The sequence below is a fragment of the Falco rusticolus genome, chromosome 3, assembly GCF_015220075.1.
Source record: "Falco rusticolus isolate bFalRus1 chromosome 3, bFalRus1.pri, whole genome shotgun sequence".
Classification (NCBI taxonomy): Eukaryota; Metazoa; Chordata; class Aves; order Falconiformes; family Falconidae; genus Falco; species Falco rusticolus.
This window is the reverse complement of record NC_051189.1, coordinates 11,468,220-11,485,038: the sequence shown is the minus strand read 5'-3', so window position 1 is coordinate 11,485,038 and position 16,819 is coordinate 11,468,220. Positions and strand designations below refer to the sequence as shown.

Below are 16,819 nucleotides of genomic sequence, written 5' to 3'. Positions count from 1 at the left end.
AGGGCACAAACAAGTGTGCAAAAAGGGCACAAACAAGATTTGGCCCCCACCCCCCACATCCCCCCCACCCCCCAGATTTGCTGGTTTTCTAGGTCAGAATGTTTGAAATTAGAGAGAGCTGCTGTTCTCTCTGTTGACCTTTGGCAGAAGGTTACTAATGGGAGGTGGATGCAGATGGCTAAATTGCTGGGTTTGCCTCAACAGGAGTGAATAATCTTATGGGAATTTGTGCTGGTTTATTACAACCTTATATATGACAGGTCGACCACCCATGTTTTTGAAGTTGATGACTGTGGTTAGCTCAAGGTTTAATTGTTAAAAACATTGCTATGATTTAATGGTCAATAGAAGGCTCTTTAGATCTTGTATATTTATAATGCTAGTGCTGCTTCTGTCACTTTTTCTTCAGAGATCAAATTATGGGCCTATGATATTGTTGGCATCTTTTCCTATTCAACAACTTGCTGCAATCATCTGGATTTGTAACAGGAAGGTTAATAGTGCGATAAATAGATGGGGTTTTCTGAGATGATTCACTTGAAGAGGAAGATAACTCAGAACTTTGGATGCTAATACGCAATCCTAAAAGTGACTTTGTTAATAAGTTCATTTAATTTTGTTTGCATAAAGGAGCTCAAGGTTTGGTTGCAGATATTCCAGTCAGAGAGGTTACTCCAGCAGAATTAGAATTGAGTTATTCCATCATACTGATAACTACTTATCCTACCATTTCCTGTGATTGTTCCTTGTTTTAAGATGTATTCTGCATGTTTTTGAGTGAGCAAATAAGAATATAAGAATGAGAAATACATTTTAAAAATGTTTTTCTAGGTGCTTAGCATTAACTGTACAAAGTTGATGTGTAGATTGGGCTTTTTGGAACAGGATGTGGAAACTGAATGGTAACAGGAAAGTCTCAATGCACAATGGGGTGGTCATGTTGTGCCTTCCTTGCCAGGTCCAGCGATAAATTAGACTTTAGGAGCAATGAGTTCAAGGGGAAAGCTCTTGAGACAGTGAATAGGTGAGGTCCAAGAAAGTTCATGATATCAGTTCATCTGCAGGAAGAATGCCAAGTAGTAAGGCAAAGGAAAGCAAAAGTTGAGCCAGAGTTGAAGTAAGATACGGACATCGAGGGCAACAAGAAGAGCTGATGCTGTTACGTTAACAGCAAAAGAATACAGAAGGATAAAGTGTGCCTGCTGCTGGTCGGGGTGGGTGATTAAGTTACCATTGATGCAGATGAGGTTTAAGGTACTCAATACCTTCTTTTCCATAGAGAAGATCTATCAGATCTTTGTACCTACAGACTGGATTTTGGGAGGAGAGGAATAACTGGCAGTGAAAGAGGCTCAAGTCAGGGAGCTCTTGAAGTCTTGACCTATGCCAAGTCCATGGGACTAGGTGGGATGCATTCAGGGGTGCCGAGAGATCTGTTTGACGTTAGAATAGCCACACTGTCACTTTTGGAAGGTCATGGAGATTGGAGGAGTTTCTCAATGATGAGAGAACAGCAAATGCTCCACCCATATTCAAGAAGGGCAAGGAGTATTATGTAGGGAACTACAGGCTGGTCAACTTTACTTTGGTGCATGGAAAAATCATGAACCAAGTCCACTTGTAAGTCAGTTGTAGGTGTGTGAAGGTGCTGCTGTTGGTTGGAAATAGCCATTGTGGTTTTACCAAAGGTAAATAGTGTCTAACCAGCACAGTCAGCCTCGGTGATGAAATGGCTGGGTCTGTGAATAAGGCAGAGAGCAGTGGATGTGATCTACTTTGGTTTCAGCCAGGCTTTTGGCATGGTCTCCCCACAGCAACAGCCTTGCATTCAAGTTGGGACAGTGATCTAGATAGGTGGACTGCTTGTTGAGTGAAAAACTACCTGAACGTTCATGCTCAGAGGGTAGTGGTTAATGATTCATTCTGTACCTGTTAAAAGTGGAGTTCCTCTATTCTGAGCCCTGCTGTGCCTCACATCTTCAGCAGTGTGGCTTGGAGGAGGAGGCAGTGTACCCTTGTTAAGTGTCTGGGTGTTGCTAGACTGAGGAGTATAGTCCATATGCTTGAGGGCAGGCTACCATTCAGAGGGGGCCTGGGCAGGGTAGAGTTACACACTGACCTTGTGAAATATGAATGCAAAGTCCTGCACGTGGAACGGATTAACTCCCTGTGTTGATAGTCTGGGGTCTGCGTGGTTGACAGGAGCCCTACATAGAAGGCTGTGGCCTGGTGGACAGTACGATAAAGATGAGCCAGCCCTGTGCTCTGGCAGCAGTGAGGAAGAGTAACAGCATCCAGAGCTGTGTTAACAGGAACATAGCTAGTACGTTGACATGATGAATTTTCATCCCATACTTAGTATCTGGAATATTGTGTTGAGTCCAGCTGGTGAACCACTAACACTGTTGCGTTGTAGCCATTGTCGTATGAGGAGGGGATGAAGTAGCTGGGCTTGTTCAACCTCGAGACAAGAAGGCTTCCGTGTAGCTAACGGTAACTTTCTGATACCTAGAAATAGGGAACTAAGGAGAAGTCAGGCTCTTCATGCACATGGTGGGATGAACATGAATGGAAACACGGCAGGTTTTCGCTCTGAGGGTAATTGAGCACTGAAAAAGGTTGCCCAGAGAAGCTTTGGAATATGGTCCTTCCAGGTTTCCAAGATCTAACTGAATTAAACTCTGAGCAATCTGGTCTGACCTCAGAGCTGATCTTGATTTGAGCAGGAGATTGTACTGTGGGCCTCCCAAGGTTCCTTCTAACCGGAGCTAGTCAGTATTTGGATCCAGCGTCCAAGTTACACAGAGCCAAGAGAAGCTGCTTGGTCTTTCAGGGTCCTGAAATGTTTCAGGTGCTCTTGTAGTACTTACCTGAAAATTTTTGGATTGCTTGTTTCAAGTTGCAGGCTTCTGTTCACTTAAAGGGTGTAGAGAGAATCTGAGTATCCACTAGCATTTTAAGACCTTAAAGTTGTTTAAATACAGGCCTAAAGATAGCAGTAAGGACAGCACGAAGTATGGCTGATGTTGAAATTTGTTTCTGCAGTTGCATGAGCGAAGAAAATTTATCACTCTGAAAACTGAGGCAGAATAGGAAACTCGCTTCTACGTTGGCAGTACAGACGTAGGTGCGGGACCGCTTCTGGCAGGAGGAAGCTATCTTAAGAAAGAAATGCAGCATAGTTTCTGATGCAGGTGGAGAGGAAATCGTGGACTGTCTGTTATGTCAGATTCATGTCTTCATCCACAGTCTAAGCATCTTATGTTAAAAGATAACGTCTTAAGACTACTCAGTTTAACTGCTTACATGTCCTTGTTATCCCGTATGCCTTCCTGTGCAAGTTTAAACTACAGAAGTCTGATGTGTAAACATCAGCTCTAAGGGCAGAATACTAAAGCTGCAGTTAACGGTTGTGACAAAGGGATATCAAAAATCCCAAACTCATCACAACTGCTCAAATTCAGGTGCCTTTATACATGTAGGCCTGTGCTAAGTTAATTCTGCAAACTGGCTGAATGTTAAGTGAGAGGAATTATCCTGAGTTGAAGCATGAGATGTGTAGTATTATGAGTTGTAATTGATTTTTCAGATATGCCAACATTGAACTAATACAGTTTTTGAATAAGAATATACTGAGAATTAAATGTAAATAAGATTGAATATTTAAAAAGACTTGGAGAATGAGAATTGCTTCTATAACTCGTGAAAAGTTTACCCCGTAAGCCTAAATCCAAATCTCTGTCAGTACTCATGTAAACTAAAAAGAATGATTTAGAAATGTAACTAGGAAAAACGGGGCTATAACTTCTAACTCCATTAATTTAATGCTGCAGTGATACTTTAAAAAAAAAAAAAAATTACCACGGGAGTGAGGTTGTATGAAAGAATACAGAAAATGAGGACAGTGGTCAGTTTATAACTTTTTTACTCTGCCATGTGTACTCTTGCTTTCTGTAGGTATGCAGGCTGTTAAAACCCGGTGTGGTTTTGTGCCTTTGTGGGGTGTCTGGGTGTGCTGAGGAGCAAGTGACCTGCTGGTGGTGGCCTCTGAGGGTTACGGGCAGGCGCAGCTGGACGCCTTCCTCCCTGTCCCCATGGTGGGAGCACCAGGGCTGTGCCAGGCAGTTGCTGGGGAGAACTCAACAGTTGCAGGCCTGGCCCAAATGTGCCTGCAGTTGCGAATGAAAGAGTTCCCTATGTAGCCCGTGTTTAGTTTGGAGTGAAGTAGTGTGTATAGACAGTCTTCTCCCCCCCCCCCCCCCAATTCTTTGGGGGATAATTGTTTCTTTGATAGGTTTGCCCACATGATGTTGGCAAGGCCAGTGTGCCGTACTACATAGATATTTACTGGTATGTCACAGTGAGCTGCATTCATATTCAGCAGTAAACCCTGGCATCGTGTTAGAAGTTGAATTGCTTACATAGTTGGCATAGTCTTACTGAAGTAATTGCTGATGTATGGGGCAGTGTTTCATGGTAAAAAACACCCTTTCAAGTGCCTGAGTCATGTTAGAGGCATGTTGTCTGGAAACGGCTGAAAGAGATTCCTTGTTGCTTTCCTTTGTACTCTCATTTCCTGAAGAAGAACAAGGGGGGGGTTAGTAATTTTGTGTAGCAAACTGACATGGAATCATAGTGGCCCTCAACTAAGACAGCCCGTGTCCTAGGTCTGTCAGGAAAGTATCAGTGCTGTGGATTGATGCACTTGCTCCATGACACAGATCAAATGTATTCCTGTTTGTACACCTAACTGTCAGTGACACGCTTTCTGATACATTAGGAAGAAGCTGTTCCTGTCTTGATTTGCTTAAAAAAAAGCCTCTCGTAGTCATATCACTTTTTCAATGAGATAATCCACTGTTAGCGGTTCTAACAAAATCATGCTGTTTTGTTTGGAAGTCCTGGAAACAAAATACGAAGTTCATGAAGTATTGGCAAATGTACGGAGAAATGTGGAAATTATCTGTCTTGCTCCTGGTTTTGCTGTACAAGTTGTTAAAGGAGTCTTGTAGAAGGACCAGTGCTGACAGGGAAGCTGGAATCTTTGTCTGCCCAAATGCTTCTGCCATATAGAACAGCAGTGAGTAATATTTCAGATTACAATGAGAAAGGACTGTCTAAATTCAGGGTCATCATCTTAAATGTCTTTGGGTTCTATAAGCAGCAAAGTGGTGATGTCTAATTTAGAGCAATTAGTCATATTCTTTTTTCCTTGGTGCAAACTGTGTAATTTAGCTAATACAGAGGCCAAATTTGAATTCAGCTTGTCCTGAACCATTAAGACAACAGCCTGTGAATAAGGCTTAAGCTGTAGTCTAATAAAATGTGGCACTTCTTCAGAGCTGTTGAGGAGTAGAGACCTTGAGTCATTTTGCCTAGAAGTGCTCTAGTTACGGCCTGGATTTCTTGTGCTAGCATGTCAGTGCCCTGTGACGCACTGTCAGTCTTCAAAAATGGCAAGTAGGCTGAAATTTTTACTTTGTTTATAATACCTTGTCTTTCTCAACCCAACCCACATAAGCCAGTTTCTTTTAACTGAGTGCAGTAATCTCTCATATTTATAGCTGGCACTAAGGAGTTTAAATCCATAGGACGTACTATTACAATTCAGGTATGTTGGCTTTTTGATTAGAGATGATGAAATAATAAATGGAGCATTAGATATCTTTAAGGTGAAATCAAGCAGATTATTTTGTTCTTCTCCACTGTATCTTATCTTACATTTTATCATCTGGTGCTGTAGGCAGTTGTTCCTCACCCTACTAATGCTTAGTTTGTTCTTCATTAAATTGTTGCTGTAGAGTGTTATCTAAATCTTAGGTATGTGTTATGTTGAAATGATAAATTTATCATACAGTTAATTGTTAAGGTTATTTGTTCATATCTGTAGAGTAGTAACGACAGAATATTGGGGTGCTGATAGGTTTTTTTTTTTTGTTAATTTTTAGTCTGAAAAGGATTTTCTAGTGTTTTAGAGATTAGGATAAACTTTGAATGTATCACTATAGTTTTAAAGCAGTGTGTATGTTGACTTTCATTTAGGTCATGGCAATATCTTCTTCAGGAGGATAAACATTTCAGAAACTGGGATGTGGATGTTCAGGGGTAATCGAAGTATTGTGTTTCATGTAAATGTAAGCAGGGATGAAATGATTAAGGAAATAATTCTAGATTTTGTTACGTACTTACGTGGGATCTCCTTGCTAGCAAATTCTCATGTACACTGAAGCTTTTTATGTAACAAATGTTTAATATTGTACCATGATGATTAGATAGTAGAATTCATAAAAACAAAGCATGGGATTAAGTTTACAGATGATCCAAATACGACCAAAAAATAAAAATAATAATTGCAGATCCTTGAAGTGAATAGCTCCAAAGGGGGTAATAACAACTGGGAATTGCTAGTGAGTGTCCAGCTAGCATTCAACTTCTACAATTGAAACGGTAGGCTTGTGTAGGATGAGTGGGCAGAGAGAAGGTTGACTGTTGAGTTTAAATTGCATTGCACTGCATATTTCAGATTTTGCCATTTGTGGTGTACTGTATGAAGGGTGGCTTGAGTCCAGACACTCAGGTGGTGAACCCTGTTACTCAGTTTTATTGGCATGTTATTCCCTAAAGTACAAACATTAGAAAGTTTAGATAATTAACCTTAAATTTTAAATAAGGCATTTAATTAGGAATCTTATTTATAATAATTTGCTTGTCATAGATAAATATATGTAAGATTAATAGCTTTTATTTGCAACAGTGGTCCTTTCTATTGTTGAGTTTTGCAGGTACAAGATCTCTAGTGCTTAACTTCAGACTTGTATGTAGCTGGGGAGGAGACTGTTTTTAAACTGTCCTCCGATCTGGGAACAGTTGCCTCTGGGTATTACATAGGATTAAATAGCAATCATTGTCAAAGCCTATTTGGTAGTAAATCCAGGCAGAGCAACTGTTAAGCAGACTGACAGTCAAGCAAACTGTACAGGCGGAAGATAGGCATTGACAAAGATGACTTGGATTTTGAACATGTATTGTACCTTTTTTCACCTGACTGCTCAAACAAGACTAGTTGAAAATTGTTTTTACATGGAAATAGAGCTCCTTGGAGAAGAAAAAAATCTAGCAGCTGTAGAAACTATATCAAATTCACTGGGGTCTTGAACTCAGATCTGAGTTTCTAACATCAGGATTCATTTTTTCTGATAAAGGGATAAGGTTTTAATTTGACGTTGTTCCCAAGCATTGTTTAATTTATCCATTGTGTTGGCCACAGACATATTGAGCCTCTGGGGTATGAACAATGTGTTCTTATAAATGGGATACATACCAAAAAACGGGTGTACTGATACTTCTCAATGGTAAGTCACTTGAAGATTTATTGAACTATGTTTTGTGATAGCAGGCTGCTGTATAATATTAAGAATTAGACTGAACGTGTACCTTTAGTATGGTAGAATCCTTTCTACTTGCATGTTAGTTAATGACCTTGTAGGATGGAGAAATAGAAAACATAGCTATGGTGGGTGAAGCTTGACAGTGCTTCTTGACAATGTGTCAAAGCAATTCTGTATTCTTTTACTCTCCAAATAGATGTGGGTAACACTTCATGTTTTCGCATGATGTAAGTGATAATGGCAGCTATGGTATTAGGTGTCAATCAAAATAGTGTGCTTGTAATATTAGTCATCTGCTGAAGGGAGCATAAATGTAGATACTGAGCTCGTTATGAAGAAGGAATGCTTGTGGTATGATCAGGGCAAATAGCACTTCAAGTAAATGAAGAAGATTCTGGAGATAGGGATGTACGCAGATAAGCTAATTGGTGCCTGTGTCAAACTAGCATTGCTCACCTGACAACTGTTTATACAAAGACATCTTTGAGCCAGTACCAACACTGTTGTTTTCTTGCTCTAAAGCTGTTCTGGAGAGTGAAAATTCAAAGGATGGCATTGTAGCCGACTAGTGTAATGCAGTAATTCTGGCTTTTGTAATGTGATCCATAATCGCCAGTGGCTTTCCAACAAATGCTCTTGTCTGTTTTAGGTTGATTTTATTGTAACACAGGGTTTCCATGAATCTTCTCTTAAAAATTTTCTTTATCTCTTTTGGAAACAAGGAGGACCACTGAAGATCTTTCCCAGTTGAAGACTCTGTTTGGCATATGACATACAGTTAACTTTGCTTGGGCTTGCCACAGTATATTAAAATTCCAACTCACAACTAAGCTTCTAATGTGTGCTACCCCTGAATAGAAATATATGGGCCCAGTTGGTTTATCTAACTTAGCTCATCTTCTGCTGGTTTGATGGGCTGGAATTTCAGAACCGGATCAGCTCCGTGGTCTGGTACCAGAGTCAGCTCATAGTCTTCACTAACATGCTTCTGTTCTACTATACTTTGTAAGTGTACAGAGATACCAGGCATGTACTGAATGAGTAGATCTTAGTTTCTCTTGTTTTTTGATTGTAAATTTAAGCATAAGGATATTTTTTTAAGGCTACATTATACATTTCTTTTACCATGTGATGTAGTGATTTCAGTTGATTATTGGCAGTCACTTTGTTAGAACTGCAGTAAGTCAAATGCTTTTTTTTTGGACTGAATAGAGGCTCTCCTTTCAAGATTATTCCACAACTGAAATCATTGAACTGGTTTCAATGTGCTTTACAAGTTGGTTAATTTAACATGGGTTTTGGAAGAGGACTTGCAGAGTGTCACTCAGAGGTAAAATACTGATGGTTCCTTAAACAGTTTGTCTCAGTGTCTGTTTAAACACTAAATTGCATTTCTTTCTTTTAATCATAGGCCCGATTTAAGATAACTTCAATCATTGATTACTTTGTCAGCTTTAGAAAGTTTTGGGATTTTTTTCTAAATTCAGTTGTGTTTCTTGCAAATTCATCGAGTGTCTGAGAGATTTTCATGGCTGTCGCTATAAAAGTATTTTGTATTGGTTTTTGGCAAAATAGCTCTCTAACCAGCTTATTCAATGTTTTAAAGTTTTGCTTTTAAACCCTTTTGCTCTTGAGGGAGCAGGGTGTTAGTAAGAAGGATGTTTGTTGATGTCCCTGTGCCTTCATGTTGGAGATGCACATAGCCATGTGGATGGAATGCCTTGATGCTGACCAATAATGGTCAGTCAGCCTTCTCTTAAGGAAGGCAAAGATGAGTATTTCAACTTCTGGGGTTTTTTTAAACAATAGCCAAAATGTGCAAAATCAGTTACAGATACTTGACTTGCACTTAACAGTCTGTACACACTTGGCTTGAACAGAGGGTTGGGGTTTTTTTGCCTGGTATTTACCTCAACTGTGTGTGCTGCTTTAAATTTGTGTTTGGAAGTCTGCATACTTGCCAGCGTCATGTGCTGGGTTCTGTTTGTGAAGACAGTCTTCCTGATAGAGAGCATGGCAGTTTTAATAGCCTTTCTTTTTTGAGGTTGGGGGAGAATTCTATTTATAATGAATTTTTTTCCTGTGTATCAGTCTCCTCCCTTAGAGCGAAACTTCCCAAAATGTCTTTCTCCCAGATGACATGCCCATTTCAGTGAGGAGATATCTCTTTGTACACCTTTCTTATTTTTAATCAGTTTGTCAATGGACAGCTACATTTGATAAACAAGATTTAATGCATGGGAGCCTCTGTTTGGACTACTGATGTGTTGGTGGTTAATCAAACTAAGAATCCCCAGCCTGCGTTTGGTAATTATCATAAAACCCTGGCTTAAGCTGGCACTGCCACCAAAAGGGAATATTGATTGAATTACACCCTTGATAATGCAGTTGCATGGAACTTGACAGAAACTGTCCCTTGGCTTTTGTGTTGTGCCGGTGCATGTGTGCACACATGTACGCCCCCGCAATCGTTTAATGAGCTATCAATAACTCTTTGTACAGATGTCTGTACCAGAAAATTAAAATATCTTAGTTTTGTAGTGAACTTCTGAGTTAGCACTTTGATTATGCTTAATAGTGGAGTATCTCCTTATTTGAAAACTGTAAATAACTACAAAAACTTTTCTCTAGGACTTTATGTTTAGTCCCCCAGCTGCCAGTAGTTACTTCCTGCCTACCTTAACTGTATCATATTGTGTTAATATGTTTGATGGAAGGAGTTATAATGCGTGGAATAATTAAGCCTTCAATTCAGTTGTAATCAGTTGGTAGATGCAGATAGACTAAAAAGTAACGACACTGGGCTGAGCTGGTAAAATGCAAGTGGAGGGGGGAGTTTTACTTCCTATCTAGAGGCTCTGTAGCCGTTCCTTCTTGCTATAATTGCAATTTAAAAGTGATTTAGTTTTTTGAACGTTACAAAGTAAATAGTCCATAGCAATAGAGGGCTATTGGTCAGAATCACCAGCCTTTTCAAGCCTTTGTTCAACAGAAAACAGGGAAATCACAATAAACTTGACTGTCACATTCGATTGGAAGTCTTTGCAAGAAATCAGATATTTAAATACCAGTATCTTTAATGTGGAATAGTGTGCTCTAAATTTGAAAGATCAAAAAAAATCTGATAAGGTCAGGGAGTTTATATCCGTAGAAAGTCACTGAGCCAAGAGCTGGAAGAATGACAGTTCAAAAAATGTGGATGTAAGAATAGTAATTTGAAAAGTGATTCTAATGGCAATCAATTACCCAAAGAGGTCAAAAGCAGGCCTTGCGTAAAGATGGGATTATCTCACATCTGCTAGTGACAGGCTGCTTTGGTAGGCAACGTAAGCTGCTGATACTGGCCCGGTCTGAGGAGCATTTTGGACTCATTCAAGGTATTTTCTCATACATCCAAATAAACCCTAGCTTTGGTGATTTTGATTCTTATATTAACATTCTTCATAAAACAATTGCTTAATAACAAATCTATCATGAAGGCAAGTAGAGATGCTGTGTTGTAGTGCTGTAACTTGGATGCTTATCATCACCATGTGTGTTGTTATTTCAGGCATAAATCCTGTTAGTTGAAAATTTTACTTTTAATGAGTCTCAAGTACTTCACATTTGTTTTCCCCAGATGTTAAGATGGTTGTACAATTTTTAGTCTGCATTGAAATCAGGGCAGTTTTGTTGCTGCTAACAGTATTAGCATTCTGACAGAGATGTATCCTGGTAACTTGTTTACAGCTCCTCCTTTAAAGAATTACAACCCATGGAGTTTGTGTTTGGTGCTCAGTTACAGAATTCAGGACTAAGTTGGCATTGGAAATAGACTGGTTTGAGCTAACTGGGATTAATTTGTATACAGTTGAGTTGCATGTGGTAATGGTCTAAGTCTTGCGTCTGATCCTCATGAGAAGTATACAGAGTCAACACATCTGCTGGAGGAAAGGGTCTCCAGCCGTCTCAATCTGATGTATGTACACAGAAGTTACTGTTAAGTAAGTTCTGAAGAGGACTAGTTCTGCTGATAGGTCTTGTGAAGAGTAAATGGATAGTAGGTAACATGTTCCATCTACTTCTGTTACTGTTGCAGTCAAGTAGTGCCAATGAACTGACCTATCATTAGCCACAAGCACGGTTGTTGCAGTGGTAGCAGTGGTTAAGTAAATCAGGGAAACACTATGCATAAAGGACTTGGTAAGAATGTTCTTGTATATCAAATGTACTAGATGATGCATGGTATACACATGTATACACTCATGCTTAGTCAAGGAAGCAAGGAGGGAGGCTGTTGTGATGTATCAGCTATTAAAACTTTTGGGGAAGTCTTCTAGGGAGAGGTTTGAGTCCATGCCTTGCATTCTTCTACCTGGATGCTCTGTAACGCAGCGCTGAACTCAACACTTTCCCTTGTGCTGAGTCCAGAATACATCCATTATCTGTCTGTATGCTTTGGAATAACCAAATGCCTTGTGCTGGAGAAGGTCATGATACTACTTCATGTTCAAGCTTTCAATAGCTGCCAGGCTAAAAAGACTCAGTAAACCTCTGACACAACTTAATTTCTCAGGGGTTTTTTTGTTTTTCTTTTAAATAATAGTAGATATGAGAGTTTAAAATTTGAATGGGATGTCAGGGTATTGGAGCTCAAAAGCAAGTAAGAATGCTGCTGCATGACTTGTCTACAACAAAAGTGGCTCTAAACCAAAAGCACTTTAGTAGAGAATGCTTCTTATTTAATAATGTGTAAAAATAAAAATATTTGCCAAACTAAATAATGTATCAACTGTTGCCATGCTGTACTACTGCCATAAACTTGTGTTTTAGCCAGATGAGATGGTGTAAGAGTTAGGCGGCAGGAAATAAAGATGAGAACAGCTAAAGAAAAATCTAATTTCATGGTTGTTACTGTTCTACTCTACAGAAGTTAATACTTCCAATTAAGCTTGCTAGGCCATTTAGCAGTACACCTATGGACTGCTAATTTTTTTAGAGTTTAAAATCTTCAGAGACAACTTTGTCTGTCTTTAATCATGTTGGAACCGAAGACATGAAGGCAGAGGCATTGTTAAAATCTTACCTGGTGCTTTTAAAATACATTGTAGACTTCTGAAGTAATGCATTCATATGCTTGCCAAAGTACATAGCTGCTTTTTAATGCAATTAAAATGTTAGCTCCTATTGTTGTCTTAAAGAGCTTTTTCAGGAAATCATATACATTTAGGATTTTGTGTAGAGTGAGTCAGTGTTGTAGAATACCAACAAACCCATTTTAATTGAGCTTAAATTAGGTCGGTTTTGTGAACTTAATTAAAATCTTATAACTTACAGTTCTTGAGTCATTGTTGTTATCCTGATTTGCAGATGGTATCACATGGTGTGTGTACTATACTACATAGCACTTGGTAAGTCTGAGCATGTTCTTTAAAGGCATGGATCAGAGGTGCTAGAACATGCCCATGTGATAATGCCCTCTATTGAAATAAAAATAATAAGGAAAACGTCTGCCAGTGGTGGTATTTTGCAGGTAGTGTTACAGAGGTGGATGGCTGGATGGTTTGGGCACATAACATCTTTGTATTCTCCATCCTCCAGAGGGCTGAAGAATAAAGGTGATGGGTTGAATACTTGCTGCCTGTGCTAACAGAAAAGTAACTGTCTGCACTTTGTTTTAATGAGTGCACCCATATTGGGTCCACAAATTTGTAGTTAAAACTTTAAACATGAAATAGTGTGAGCTCACGAGTATTTGTTAGACTAGGTTTGTTGTGCTGGCAAGTAGTAGGAAGTGGTAAGTTGCAGTCAAGTTTAAATAACTTTTGTCTAGTTTGGCCTGTAAAATGACCAAGGGTTTGTATGTGATTTTTTTAAAAAAAGATGAAGTAGATCTTCATTAGCACACTTGTGAGTATAATGCAGTGCCCCTGCTTTCAGGTGATTTGTTCCCAAAGAAATCAGACACTATTTTAGTAGATAACAATTGTTTGATTATGCGTGCAAATATTAAAGCTATAGAAACAAATCTGGATATCTGAATGCCTTTGGAACATTATGTCTAGAGGCTTCTGTCTCAAATAGTGTTAAGAGCTGCTTGCTTTGTCTTGGATGTCTCAGTATTGCATATGCTACGTATCTTTAATAATGATGAGTTTGAAGCTGATTTACTCATGACTTGAGGATAGGTGTGCTGGTGAGAAATCCTTCCCTGGTTTTGAATGCTGAGTTTGGGAGTATGCTTCTGACTGGAGTTGTGGAAGCGCACATGCGGCATTTATAGTAATGTGTATCCATTTACGGAAATGGATGAAAGTGAAGGCAAAATGTTAATGTTGTTCTCATTACAGTAACGTAGAAGGAGCTGAGTAAGTGCAGTTCACAGAGAACACCCAGCCTTCATGTAGGTTAAATTCATGTACTTCAGTAGCTATATAAATGTAGCTCTAATAAGATTCAGGCTGCTTGCCTTTGTCATCTGATGGAAATAATCTGCTAGAGCAAATTTGATAAATGAAAAATGCAACCTTCCCTTCTTAATCGTGACAATCCACAACACCCTTTCTGTTGATTCTCCAGTGAAATCTATTCGCAAAGAAAACGTGGTAAGGGTGGGGTTTGGTTGTGGGTGGGTTTTTTTTGTTGTTGTTGTTTTTGGTTTTTTCCCCCTAATGAAATTTGCTAGAGGGATCACGGGGAGGATTTTTGGCGGGGGGGGAAGGGGCGGGGAAGAGGAAGGTGTGCGTGACTTAAGATAACTCGTATTCTGCCTACGTACGTTTGGGGGGATGGATGCGGGGATGCAGCGAGTGGTGGCAGCACGATGGCTCAGCCCTGCACAAAGCTGGTGATGTAATGTGTGGTGCTGGGAGTGCGGCGGCCGTGCGGGAGCCATAGCCATGCTGTCACCCGCTCGCATGCGGATCGGGCTGTGCCCCACCGCTTCGCTCCGCTGAGCCTGTGCGCAGCTCGGTTTTGTCTCAGTAGAGCGTTTGCTTGCTCACTTTTTGCCTTCTATTGTCTTAAACCTGTATTTTTTAATTAATGCGGCATGTGTGTTAAGAATACGTATGCACCTGCTCAGAGTAATTCAAGCTATCATTTGTAATGTAATCCTCGAGCAAACAAGACGGGTATTGGACATCTCTTTTGGCATTTCATGCTAATCATGCTCTCTGCCTTTTAAAGGCAGGGTGGGAGGGAGACAGGTTGCTGTTAGCAACCGCTTGCATATTAGAAGTGAAATACCCAAGCTTTTAATTCCCCTGTGGATTCCTGATCAGTATTCTTTTTTTTTTTTTTTTTTTTTTTAAGCATTGGTTTATTCTAACTAGTAGCACATGTTAATCAGTGTTTCAAGTAAAATAGTCTCTGTAAAAAGGTAAAAAAGGAAAGCAGGGAGAAGCTCTAATGTAAAACTTTATTTGGCCCCCTCTAAATGCTTCTAACACATCTGAAGCTAAGGGGCTGTATAAAACAAATTGCAGATGATTCTTTTTCTCTGTTGTTTGAATTGATGTGAACTTGACTGTTTTTGTGATGCAGCATGAAGAAAAGTGCCTCCCCCTTCCTCCACACTTGATCTTTTGCATGTGCACTGTAATGTAGCAGAGAAGCTCAGATTCATCCTACATTTCCCGTGTCTCAGTGCTCTTACAGCTCGAGCTTCTTACAGCTGCAAACTAATAAAATGGGAATTTGAAGGAATGAGTACTGTGCGCTAATCCAGTTTTGACATACATCTTGTTGCAAACTGCTGGTTTTGCCACAGAAGGAATATCAAATGTCGTGCAAAAAAAGGAAGGGAGGGGAGGAAGAAATATTAAACAAAAACCAGTTGTTTAATTACTAATGTCTCCAAGTAACAATGTAACCTAGTCTAATTTTTGCATATGGATCTCCATAAGGTGATGAAAGTGTTGTGAAAATGTGTGCATATTAAAAAAAGAAGGGGGAGGGGAACGGAGAGAAGGGGGAAAAAACCCCCAGAAAACCCAGTAAATGTCTGATCTTGGAGCCTATGCATCATAGGAAGCCCAAAAGCAATACTTTGTGCTATAAAAATGTGTTTCTTCTGAAGAATATGCAGTCTGGTTTTTGGTGTTTTTTGATTGATTTTCAGGGCTGATGGAAATAGTTCTTCTTATTGTTGCTCAGGATAGAACAATGCAGGACAATTTTCAATCTGTTTTAACCTGCTTATTTTTACTGCCCTTGCTGTAGTTTTCATCAATTTCAGTGCGGAAAGAGATTTCTCCAGATGGTGGTTGGGAACAGGAGCCAAAGGACATGATCTAAAATGTTATGTTCCAGCTGTTGCTGCACAGAATTTAGAAGCTACTGCCTTTCATTTGTTCTGTGTTTTCAGCAGAAAAATAAGTAAAATTGTTTAGAGACCTTGTGATTAAAACAACTGCATGTTAAACCAGTCTTTTATAGGAGACTGGGTACCCTCCCGGTAGCCCTGAGAGTGTAGACCCCTTAAGCCATGAGTGTCTGTAGCAGCAAACAATAAAACAATAAGGGGAACAGCAGTGAGCGGTGTGCTGCTGCTGTATTTGAACACCACTACAAAAAGGTTTGCCACCTCAGCGGGGCAGCGGACTATTGCAGCGCTTAGAGGTGGATGAGTGGTTCCCACCAAAACAAATTCACTCCCAACAATGTTGGTAGGACATTAGGAACAGGTTGAACATCCTGAATGGATAGATAAATTTAAGAACACAGTTCCCCTCACTTCAAAGGGGGGAAACTAGTCAGATTTTTATTGTCTCATCTTAAGTTTTGGTTGAGAAATGGTCATTTGTACTTCTGGCTTGCACATTTCATAGGATAAAAGGGTAATTCGGGATGAAAAGGACCTTACGACAAAATACAGATAACTCTAAGGTTTCTGTTACCCACTTAAAAGGCAATTGCAGATTTTTAACAGAGTGATTTAGTATTTGGAATTTTCTTCAACTTAGGTTCTTAAGGCAGCTCCTCAGAAAGTTTTGCAGCATGCCTTTGGTAGTTAGTGAAATTGCTCTTTCTTAAGTTAGGAATAGATTAATTTCTTGCTTCCAAGAAAAGGATGCTCGCCTAGTGAATTTGATCTTACTTGAGTATTTGCTGTCAACCACACCAGTAGCCTTTTCTTGTCCCACATCCCTCTGTAGGACATTGTGGCCCTCCCATAATTTACAGTCAGGAGAAGTGCGTACTGGTGTTAGGACAAACTACAGAGCTGTTAAAAATGGTAAATTTTGCCTCTTACACTTGGTAAAAATGCCAAAACCTGAAAGTGGCTGAAAGAGCTGGTAACCTTCTAATGAATCTCATTTTCTTACTTCAAGGCAATTTCGAAGTGGTCGGCTTCTGTGAGCTCTCAGTTGTCATGTAGTAGAACGGCATACCAGCTCAGTACTGCGGTGCAATTCCCCTGCAGCACCTAGGGAGAGTGCACAGGGTGC

General features: G+C 39.7%; 1 protein-coding gene across 4 annotated transcripts in view; it reads left to right on the top strand.

Moving 5' to 3' along the window:
- TRIO (trio Rho guanine nucleotide exchange factor) overlaps positions 1 to 16,819 on the top strand; it is a 254,719-nt gene that overhangs the window by 49,641 nt on the left and 188,259 nt on the right. Inside the window, exon 1 of one of the 4 annotated variants that reach the window (XM_037379281.1) lies at positions 6,969 to 7,352. The exons of the other annotated variants lie outside the window; for them this stretch is intronic. Coding sequence (XP_037235178.1) covers positions 7,295 to 7,352 — 58 coding nt within the window. The 5' untranslated portion in view covers positions 6,969 to 7,294. Of the gene's footprint in view, positions 1 to 6,968; positions 7,353 to 16,819 lie in introns of those variants that run through there. 4 annotated transcript variants of the gene reach the window in all.